The 11,565-nt window shown below is 57.3% G+C and overlaps 1 protein-coding gene across 1 annotated transcript in view; it reads right to left on the bottom strand.

Moving 5' to 3' along the window:
• Positions 1–567: 567 nt before the first annotated feature.
• The window catches only part of LOC116956814 (uncharacterized), a 29,676-nt gene continuing 18,678 nt past the window's right edge, over positions 568–11,565 (bottom strand). The window contains exons 9-13 of the mRNA XM_076063659.1: positions 10,710–10,841; positions 6,536–6,634; positions 1,827–1,974; positions 1,423–1,500; positions 568–780 (exon numbers count right to left, since the gene is read on the bottom strand). Of these exons, the coding sequence (XP_075919774.1) occupies positions 569–780; positions 1,423–1,500; positions 1,827–1,974; positions 6,536–6,634; positions 10,710–10,841 (669 nt within the window). The 3' untranslated portion in view covers position 568. The remainder of the gene's footprint in view (positions 781–1,422; positions 1,501–1,826; positions 1,975–6,535; positions 6,635–10,709; positions 10,842–11,565) is intronic.

Genomic DNA, 11,565 nt, shown 5'->3' with positions numbered 1-11,565 from the left:
TTAGGGGAGGGCCCAGGACCGGGCCATGGGGCCGAGAGGAGCTCCTCACGGTCATGGCCCCGTGTCAACGGTGGCTCTCATAGAGGGGGGGGGAGGGAGGGGAGGGAGGGGAGGGAGGGTGGGGAGCAGGGAGAGGGGGGAGCAAGGAGAGAGGGAGGGGGAGAGGGGGAGAGGGGGAGAGGGGGAGAGGGGGGAGTTGGTGAGAGGTGAGGAGAGAGATGAATGCGGTTGCCCGACAACTCCGCACCGTGTGCTGTCTGTACCAACTCCACACCGCGTGCTGTCCACACCAACTCAGCACCGCGTGCTGTCCACACCGCGTGCTGTCCACACCAACTCAGCACCGCGTGCTGTCAGCTCCAACTCAGCGCCTCTCAACGACAGCTCTGCACCGTCAACTCGCCGTGGCGGCGGCGGCGGCGGCGGCGTTCCCGTGGCGCGGGGCGATATCGCCGCTCGCTCCGCGGTTCGAAGTGCGGACGCTCCCCCTCGCGCTCGGGCACGGCGGCCAATGGAAATTCCACGTTCCCGTCGCCGCGGCCCGGTCGCCGTCGTCGAAAGTCGGCGGTCACTTTCGGAAGGGCGCCAACCTGCCGAGGTTGGCCCAGAATGCCGAGGGTTTGCGCTTGAGGGGCGCGGCGGGAGAGGGGGCGACCGTGGACGTGGCGGAGGAGGATGAGGAGGATGAGGAGGATGAGGAGGAGGCCGCCGAAGGTGCGGGCGGCGCGGCGCTGCGGGCGGCACAGCGGCGGTGGCGGACGGACTGCGAGTGCGTCAGTCCTGGTGGGGGTGGGGGCGGAGGGAACACAAAGACAAAGGTCCCCCGTGTAGCCTTCAACGGACTGTTGGGGCAAGTGCTGTTAGCGAGCGGAGCGCCGCGGTGGCTAGGAGATGTTGACTACCTCGCCTGGTGCGCAGGAGGTCGTGGGTTCGACCCTGACGCCTGCTGCTGCTGTATATTTGTAATCTGTGTCTCTCTCTCATCATCATCATCACGGTGGATAGGAGATGTTAACTACCTCGCCTGGTGTGCAGGAGGTCGTGGGTTCGACCCTGATGCCACTGGTTCTTCACGTTCTGCCGTGAAGAGCCAGTGGCATCTACATGACATACAGGACAGATTTATTCGTATCTCTGGAAAGTTCCTCAGTCGAATGTTCACAAGAAGAGGAGTCCCTGTATAGTGTAGCGTGTATTGAAGTGCTTAGTGTAGTGTGTGTGTGTGTGCATGTGTGTGTGCGTGTGTGCATGTGTGTGTGCATCTGTGCGTGTGTGCGTGTGTGCGTGTGTGCGTGTGTGCGTGTGTGCGTCGCCTCTCCGCCCCGACACGGCCACCGTCAACCCCGACACGGCCACCGTGACCCCACCGTGACCCCACCGTGACCCCACCGTGACCCCACCGTGACCCCACCATGACCCCACCTCTGGGCTTGCTCCTCTGCACCGTCTTCAGCGCGTCCTCCATCGCCTGGGCTCTCTGCGCGTCGGTCAGCACGAACCCTGGGAGTCAAGTTGGGGGTCAAGTTGGGGATCAAGTTGGGGGTCAAGTTGGGGGTCAAGTTGGGGTTCCACGGGGGGTGTTTAAAACCCACGGATTATTGTGCCACACCACTGCAGTGGCCTAACGAGCTACCACCGATGACCTCTACATTTCCACACGCGATGACGATGATGACGATAAGCAACTCCGTTGAGCTACAATCTGCGACGGCAGAGCTTCACAACAGGTCACTGGGCCTCGCCTGGTAAAATATAAAAAATATTGTTTAAATAGTTTAAACGGTGACCCCGTGGTGACCCCAGACGACCCCGCGGTGACCCCGTACCCAGTTCCTTGTCTCCGTCTGCCACGGCGCTGGTCTCGCGCTCGAAGGCGACCAGCCACTGGGCCTTGTCGCTCTCCTTGCGGGCGCTCAGCAGCAGCGGCTCGGAGAGGGCGCCAGCCGAAATACGCAGGGCGTGTCGCACACACACCTGCACACACACACACACACACGCACGCATACACACACACACATGTATACACACACACACCTGCACGCACACACGCACGCATACACACACACACATATATACACAACAACAACAACCGCCATTCGCCACTAAGTGGCGGTGACGTCACCACGACGCTTGTGCCAGGCTATGTGCACCCTGAGGCCACGTGAAGTGTCGAACGCCCGCTGGCAGGGGGTCACGGGGCAGACCCAGGTGCCATGGGTTGACTGACTGAGATGACTGGCTGATGCACTACCTGCGCCCCCTACTGTGCCAACCTGCTGTGTTTTAGCCACCCGGCGCTCCACTCGTTGTTCTGAGCGTCGCTCCTCCGCCCTCCGTTGTTGTTGGAGGGCGACTACCTGCAACTGCCCAGTAGCGTCCTTCACGCACCTCCTCCACAGAGGCCAATCTTGACACCGCTGGTACCAGTCATCGGCAAGTCCACTCAGCTCCACGTCCTCCTGTACCACATCACTCCATCTCTTCTCTAGCCCGTGCCGCGCCCGCTTAGCCCCCTCGATCCGGCCGAACAAAAGCTGTTTCGGCATGCGGTGGCTGGGCATGCGGGCTACATGACCCAGCCATCGCAGCCTTGCCCGCCGGAGGAGCTCACCGATGGGACCTTGCCCAGATCTTTCAAGGATTTGTGAGCTCCTCACACAATCCAGTCTGGCTAAACCCAGGATGGATCGTAGGCAGGCCAGCCTAAATGTTTCTAATCGGCGAAGATATTCCATTAGGGGGGTCCACGTTTCGCAAGCATAGAAAAGGGAGGGAATGACCGTGGCCGAGAAGACCTGAAGCTTAGTGAGGAGCGACAGACCAGGTAGCTTCCACACAGCGTTACGCAACCGATGAAAAGATATTGCCGCTCGACTGATTCGGAGTGAGACCTCTGCTGTTAAACTGGAGCCGGTCATAAGCACACTTCCCAGGTATGGGAAACTCTCCACTCTCTCCACAACTGCCCCATCACCGATTGGAAGTTGTGGGGGTGGAGTGTCCGATGGTACAAAATACCCAGGCAGGTGCTTAGTTTTGGTGGGGCTGATGGTAAGGCCCCACCTCTTAGTGGCAGGCTCCAGTCTCAGCAGCAGCGTCTCCAACTCCTCCTCTGAATGAGCAGCTATTACCAAATCATCAGCATACATAACGTGGTTGAGCAATAGGGAGCCATCCCTTGACCGCACCCGGGCATCGATCAGCCTCCCATTATATCTGTACCATATGGAGATTCCCCCGGTACAGCTATTAAAGGCTTCACGAACTACGTGGTCGAAATATATGTTAAATAATGTGGGAGCCAGAGGACATCCCTGTCGCACCCCAAGGTGTACAGGGAAAGGCTCGGACTCCCAGCCACGTAGTTTTACCCAGGCCCGCTCACCATCATGAAGGTCTTTCATGATCATGAGCAGAGGGTCAGGTACTCCAAAAGCACGAAGAACAACCGAGAGCCCAGGCCTATTGATGGTATCATAGGCCTTGACCAGGTCAATAAAGCAGAGATGTAGATCTTGCTGGAATTCCGTAGACCTCTGCTGTAGCAGACGGACAGAAAATATGGCATCTGTGCAGGACCGCCCTTTCCTGAAACCGCATTGGGGCTCCGCAAGCCTCTCCTCAGCGTGCCTGGCAAGGCGATGTTGAATAATCCTTGCCAGGACCTTTCCCGGCACACTAAGGAGTGAGATGCCCCTGTAGTTGTTACAGTCTGTGCGGTCCCCCTTCTTAAAGAGGGGGACCACCAGGGCATCCTTCCAATCCTGCGGAACCTGTCCAGTGGTCCAGACTGTTGTTATGATGTCACATAGGGCAGTCTGTGCACAAACTCCACCCTCCCTAAGCATTTCGCTTGGGAGATCATCTCTGCCCGCTGCCTTTCCTGGTGTCAGACTCCGGATCGCCCTCAGTACTTCCTCAACAGATGGCACCTCAGCCAGCCACTCACAGGGGGTGACTTCTTCCAATATGAGGCACCGCAGCCTTAGCAGGGTCATCCTCACTTTGTGCCACGATGTTTTCCTGGCTGAGGGATATTCCCTCCCCCAGGACCTCACAGAAATGCTCAGCCAATCTGCAAACCTGTTCCAGGAGGTTGGAGATTGGATCACCGTTTTTTTCCCTAATGATGGTAATAGGTGTGGCGCTGCAGGTTACGTTTTTGATGGAGTTAGAGATTTGTGATCGCAGGCCACTGAGGCAGACTCCATCTCCTCAGCAACCCGCGACCACCACCCATCCTTGCAGCGCCTCACGGCTCTCCGAACCTCCGAGCGAAGGTTGCGGTAAGCCTCCTCATTCTCTGACGTGGGATTCTGTAGCTGATGACAGTGGGCCTGTCGCTTTTTCTCAACCATCCTGAACACCTCCTCTGTCAGCCAGGGTCTCTGGGGAGGTCCTGACCGTGTACCCAAAGCAGACATTGCAGCCGCATGAGTCACAGTTCTAAACCTCGCTCATTTACCCTCGACATCAGGAGGAGTGGGGGACGATGGCAACCCCAGCTGCAGGCGATGATGAAATTCTCGCTTGCAACTTTTATCAGCTAGCTGAGACCAGGCCACTGTGAGTTTGAATGGAGTCCTGGGTGTGCACCCACCACCGGAGCGGAAGAATGGGCGGCGCATCTTACAGATGACAAGTCGATGGTCAGAGGGCAGATCAGCTCCACGGTAGGTCCTGGTGTCAAGGACATGGGCTCGCATCCGCTGGTCCGTCACTATGTAGTCCAGCAGATGTTCTTGCTTGGACCCAGCATGCATCCATGATGTTGTGTGGATGCGCCGATGTGGGAACAGCGTGTTGGTAATTACAAGTCCATGGGCTGCACAAAAATCTAGCAGCCTCCTACCGTTGTTATTAAGCTGATCCGGCCCATGCCCTCCAATCACTCCAGGCCAGGTGCCAGCATCATGACCAACTCGGGCACTGAAGTCACCCAACAAGATGACTCTATCCCGAGGGGCCACTTTAGCCAGCACCTGTGACAGGAGGTCATAGAAGGCATCTGACTCATCGGCTTTGCCTGCATCCCTCCACGGATGTTCGTCTATGGTGGGGGCATAAGTAACCACGACCACCAATTCTCGCCTCCGGTTGATGGGAAGGCGAGCCCAAAGTAGCCTGGGGCTTACAGCTTCCCACACCTCACCGCCACGCTCCCACGCCCCCTTCATTCTTTTGTTCAAAAGAAGAGCCACACCCTGTTGTTTGGCAGTCTCCTTCCCCGAGTAGAGGACTGTCCACCCCTCAAGGTGGCAGGAGCCAGAACCGGTCCACTGGACCTCCTGAATGCCACAGAGATTCAGGCGGTACCGGTCCAGCTCCCGACAGAGGAGTGGCAGCCTCTCCTCCGCAGTGAGCGTTCGAACATTCCACGTGGCCATCCGTAATGGCTTTTCGTTGTTTCTGGAGGAGCCCCGAGGGTTGAGATTCAATCTCCTGGCTCCGCCAATTGGGGTTTGGCCAGGAGACGTCATAGACGCCTGTACCCCCGGGGCCTCCGGCACAAGCTTATTTGTTACATATTTAAGTTTAAGTCGTAGTTTCGTGGTAATTCTTTGAAGGTGGAGGGGTTACCAGCCCCTCGCACCCGTCCAGAGCCCCCGTAGAGCCCCTGTGGTGGTCACATACGCCATGAGGGGAGGAACCAATCGGAATTGGCCCTCCCCCCACAGCACTGTCCACGACAGAGTTGCCCGTCCGGCACCGCGAGGAGGTAGGGGGTTGTTTTTTTGCCGGACTATACACACACACACACCTACACGGACACACGCACGCATATACACACACACATATATACACACACACACCTACAAGCACACACGCTCGCATATACACACACATATATACACACACACGCACGCACGCATATACACACACACACACCTACACGCACACACGCACACATATACACACACACATACACACACACCTACACGCACACACGCACGCATATACACACACACCTACACGCACACACGCACGCATATACACACACATATATACACACACACACCTACACGCACACACGCACGCAAATACACACACATATATACACACACACACCTACACGCACACACGCACGCATATACACACACACATATACACACACAACAACAACCGCCATTCGCCACTAAGTGGCGGTGACGTCACCACGACCGACGCTTGTGCCAGGCTAGGTGCAAGTTGAAGTGTCGAACGCCCGCTGTTAGGAGGTCACGGGGCAGACCCGGCAGGTGCCACGGGTCGACCGAGATGAGTGGCCGATGCACCACCCGTGCCAACTCTCTGCTCCGCTCGTTGCTGTGAGCGTCGCTCCTCCGCCCTCCCCCCCCCCCGCTCATGCCGTAGGGCCACTGCCTCCAGCTGCCCAGCAGCCTCAGAGCCTGGCACTCGCCCGGCCGCGTCCTTCGCGAGCCTCTTCCTCCTCATCCTCCTCCTCCTCCACGGAGGCGGGGGGATGGGGGGGGGGGCGGCGGGGGGGATGGGGGGGGGCGGGGTGGGGGCTGCGTCTGCGTGCGAGCGCCGAGACCTGGAGCTCCTCGCTCTTGCCGTCCGGGACGTCCTCCACCGCGAGTCCGTCGGTGGGAAAGCGTCCGCGGTAGTGCAGCATGTCCTTCCTCAGCAAGTCCTGCACTCAGCACGCGGGCCCACCGTGTAGCCTGTCACACGCTGCACGCGCTGCGAGGAGCAGCAGCAGCAGCTATGGAGGCAGACACGGACAAAGGTCCCCCGTGTAGCCTCTAGCAGACTGCTGGGGCAAGTGCTGTTAGTAGCGAGTAGCAGCAGCACCTGTGAAGGTAGACACAGACAAAGATCCCCCGTGTAGCCTCTAACAGACTGCAGGGGCAAGTGCTGTTAGTAGCGAGTAGCAGCAGCACCTGTGAAGGTAGACACAGACAAAGATCCCCCGTGTAGCCTCTAACAGACCGCAGGGGCAAGTGCTGTTAGTAGCGAGTAGCAGCAGCACCTGCGCAGGTAGACACAGACAAAGATCCCCCGTGTAGCCTCTAACAGACCGCAGGGGCAAGTGCTGTTAGTAGCGAGTAGCAGCAGCACCTGTGAAGGTAGACACAGACAAAGATCCCCCGTGTAGCCTCTAACAGACTGCAGGGGCAAGTGCTGTTAGTAGCGAGTAGCAGCAGCACCTGTGAAGGTAGACACAGACAAAGATCCCCCGTGTAGCTTTAGCAGACTGCTGGGGCAAGTGCTGTTAGTAGCGAGTAGCAGCAGCACCTGTGAAGGTAGACACAGACAAAGATCCTCCGTGTAGCCTCTAACAGACTGCAGGGGCAAGTGCTGTTAGTAGCGAGTAGCAGCAGCACCTGTGAGGGTAGACCCGTGTAGCCTTAGCAGACTGCTGGGGCAAGTGCTGTTAGTAGCAAGTAGCAGCAGCACCTGTGGAGGTAGACACAGACAAAGATCCCCCGTGTAGCCTCTAACACACTGTAGGGGCAAGTGCTGTTAGTAGCGAGTAGCAGCAGCATCTGTGAAGGTAGACACAGACAAAGATCCCCCATGTGGCCTCTAACAGACTGCAGGGGCAAGTGCTGTTAGTAGCGAGTAGCAGCAGCACCTGTGAAGGTAGACACAGACAAAGATCCCCCGTGTGGCCTCTAACAGACTGTAGGGGCAAGTGCTGTTAGTAGCGAGTAGCAGCAGCACCTATGGAGGTAGACACAGACAAAGATCCCCCGTGTAGCCTCTAACAGACTGTAGGGGCAAGTGCTGTTAGTAGCGAGTAGCAGCAGCACCTGTGAAGGTAGACACAGACAAAGATCCCCCGTGTAGCCTCTAACAGACTGCAGGGGCAAGTGCTGTCAGTAGCGAGTAGCAGCAGCACCTGTGAAGGTAGACACAGACAAAGATCCCCCGTGTAGCCTCTAACACACTGCAGGGGCAAGTGCTGTTAGTAGCGAGTAGCAACAGCACCTGTGAAGGTAGACACAGACAAAGATCCCCCGTGTAGCCTCTAACAGACTGCAGGGGCAAGTGCTGTCAGTAGCGAGTAGCAGCAGCACCGGTGAAGGTAGACACAGACAAAGATCCCCCGTGTAGCTTTAGCAGACTGCTGGGGCAAGTGCTGTTAGTAGCGAGTAGCAGCAGCACCTGTGAAGGTAGACACAGACAAAGATCCTCCGTGTAGCCTCTAACAGACTGCAGGGGCAAGTGCTGTTAGTAGCGAGTAGCAGCAGCACCTGTGAGGGTAGACCCGTGTAGCCTTAGCAGACTGCTGGGGCAAGTGCTGTTAGTAGCAAGTAGCAGCAGCACCTGTGGAGGTAGACACAGACAAAGATCCCCCGTGTAGCCTCTAACACACTGTAGGGGCAAGTGCTGTTAGTAGCGAGTAGCAGCAGCATCTGTGAAGGTAGACACAGACAAAGATCCCCCGTGTGGCCTCTAACAGACTGCAGGGGCAAGTGCTGTTAGTAGCGAGTAGCAGCAGCACCTGTGAAGGTAGACACAGACAAAGATCCCCCGTGTGGCCTCTAACAGACTGTAGGGGCAAGTGCTGTTAGTAGCGAGTAGCAGCAGCACCTATGGAGGTAGACACAGACAAAGATCCCCCGTGTAGCCTCTAACAGACTGTAGGGGCAAGTGCTGTTAGTAGCGAGTAGCAGCAGCACCTGTGAAGGTAGACACAGACAAAGATCCCCCGTGTAGCCTCTAACAGACTGCAGGGGCAAGTGCTGTCAGTAGCGAGTAGCAGCAGCACCTGTGAAGGTAGACACAGACAAAGATCCCCCGTGTAGCCTCTAACACACTGCAGGGGCAAGTGCTGTTAGTAGCGAGTAGCAACAGCACCTGTGAAGGTAGACACAGACAAAGATCCCCCGTGTAGCCTCTAACACACTGTAGGGGCAAGTGCTGTTAGTAGCGAGTAGCAGCAGCACCTGTGAAGGTAGACATAGACAAAGATCCCCCGTGTAGCCTCTAACAGACTGCAGGGGCAAGTGCTGTCAGTAGCGAGTAGCAGCAGCACCTGTGAAGGTAGACACAGACAAAGATCCCCCGTGTAGCCTCTAACAGACTGCAGGGGCAAGTGCTGTCAGTAGCGAGTAGCAGCAGCACCTGTGAAGGTAGACACAGACAAAGATCCCCCGTGTAGCCTCTAACAGACTGCTGGGGCAAGTGCTGTTAGTAGCGAGTAGCAGCAGCACCTGTGAAGGTAGACACAGACAAAGATTCCCCGTGTAGCCTCTAACAGACTGCAGGGGCAAGTGCTGTTAGTAGCGAGTAGCAGCAGCACCTGTGAAGGTAGACACAGACAAAGATCCCCCGTGTAGCCTCTAACACACTGTAGGGGCAAGTGCTGTTAGTAGCGAGTAGCAGCAGCACATGTGAAGGTAGACACAGACAAAGATCCCCCGTGTAGCCTCTAACATACTGCAGGGGCAAGTGCTGTTAGTAGCGAGTAGCAGCAGCACCTGTGAAGGTAGACACAGACAAAGATCCCCCGTGTAGCCTCTAACAGACTGCAGGGGCGAGTGCTGTTAGCGAGCAGCACCTATGAAGGCCATCACGGCACATGATGGAGTGGGTGAGTGAGTGAATGAGTGTGTAAGTGGGTAAATGAGTGAGTGGGTGAATGAGTGAGTGGGTGAAATGAGTGGGTGAAAGAGTGAGTGGGTGAAAGAGTGAGTGGGTGAATGAGTGGGTGAATGAGGGAGTGGGTGAGGGAGTGAGTGAGTGAGTGGGTGAATGAGTGGGTGAATGAGTGGGTGAATGAGGGAGTAGGTGAGTGAGTGGGTGAGTGAGTGGGTGAGTGAATGGGTAAATGAGTGGGTGAATGAGTGGGTGAATTAGTGGGTGAATGAGGGAGTGGGTGAGGGAGTGGGTGAGTGAGTGGGTGAGTGAGTGGGTAAATGAGTGGGTGAATGAGTGGGTGGGTGAGTGGGTGAATGGGTGAATGAGTGGGTGAATGAGGGAGTGGGTGGGTGAGTGAGTGGGTGAATGTGTGGGTGAATGAGTGGGTGAATGAGTGGGTGAATGAGGGAGTGGGTGAGGGAGTGGGTGAGTGAGTGGGTGAGTGAGTAAATGAGTGAACGAGTGGTTGAGTGAGTGGGAGAACGAGTGAGTGGACGAGTGAGTGGACGAGTTTGAGTGTTTCAGCTCACTGTGTATGAGTGAGTCACCTGTGGACAGCAGCTATGAGCAAATCAGTTTGTTTGGTATAAATCCGCCACTGCGGACAGCTTCGATGCCGTTAGCTGTCGGGGTCACCCCTTTAAAATAAAAAAAAATTGCTTCACCGCTCAATCAGCCTCAATTCAAACTTTCTGAACCTTCGATTCGGATCCTAGATTTGAAGCTTTCGTGACTACAAGGATCCATACTCTTTGGTTCTATTCGGTAAAGTCACCACGCAGGTAAAAAATTAAAACAACAAAAATCACGACGTTTCGGCCACAACACAGGCGGCCTTCATCAGGTGAAGGGACCAGACTGCCTAGAGGACAGTTCACTCCGGCGCTGTCCTCTGGACAGTCCGGTCCCTTCACCTGATGAAGGCCGCTTGTGCTGTGGCCGAAACGTCGTGATTTTTGTCGCTTTAATTTTTTTTACCTACGTGGTGACTTCACCGAATAGAACCAAAGAGCACGCTTCGATTCGGACTTTGCCGGCGTGATCCTCCCCGGCTGCCGCCGCGTTGCCGCGTTGCCGCGTTGCCGGGGAGTGCCGGGGAGGGTCAGCGCGGGGCGCACCTTCTTGCAGTACACGAGCTGGTGGTCGAAGAGAAAGAAAACGCGGAGCTGGGGCCTGGGCCGGGATGCGGACTGCATCACCAACTCCCCGGAGTGGATCAGCAACGAGCTCCGCTCCAGCACGTCCGTGCCCTGGGGGAGGGGAGACGCGGGGAGACACGGCCAGATGAGCAGGGAGACACAAGGGAGACGCGGGGAGACGCGGGGAGACACGGGGAGACACAGGGAGACACAAGGGAGACACGGGGAGGGGAGACACAGGGAGACACAAGGGAGACACGGGGAGACACGGGAAGACACAAGGGAGACGCGGGGAGACGCGGGGAGACACGGGGAGGGGAGGGGAGACACGGCCAGATGAGCAGGGAGACACAAGGGAGACGCGGGGAGACACGGGGAGACACGAGGAGATACGGGGAGGGGAGGGGAGACACGGGGAGACACGAGGATATACGGGGAGGGGAGGGGAGACACAAAGGAGACACGGGGAGACACGGGGAGGGGAGCGGAGACACAGGGAGACGCGGGGAGACATGGCCAGATGAACAGGGAGACACAAGGGAGACACAAGGGAGACACGGGGAGACACGGGGAGACACGGGGAGACACGGGGAGACACGAGGAGATACGGGGAGGGGAGGGGAGACACAAGGGAGACACGGGGAGGGGAGCGGAGACACAAGGGAGACGCGGGGAGACACGGGGAGACACGGGGAGGGGAGAGGAGATGCGGGGAGACACAAGGGAGACGCGGGGAGACACGAGGAGATACGGGGAGGGGAGACACAGGGAGACACAAGGGAGACACGGGGAGACACGAGGAGGGGAGGGGAGACACAGGGAGACACAAGGGAGA

This window comes from Petromyzon marinus, unplaced genomic scaffold, assembly GCF_048934315.1.
Source record: "Petromyzon marinus isolate PM22_M1 ecotype Great Lakes invasive population unplaced genomic scaffold, UKy_Petmar_22M1.pri1.0 PM_Scaffold_17, whole genome shotgun sequence".
Taxonomy (NCBI): Eukaryota; Metazoa; Chordata; class Hyperoartia; order Petromyzontiformes; family Petromyzontidae; genus Petromyzon; species Petromyzon marinus.
Note: the sequence above shows the minus strand (reverse complement) of the source record. Positions and strands in the feature narration are given on the sequence as shown.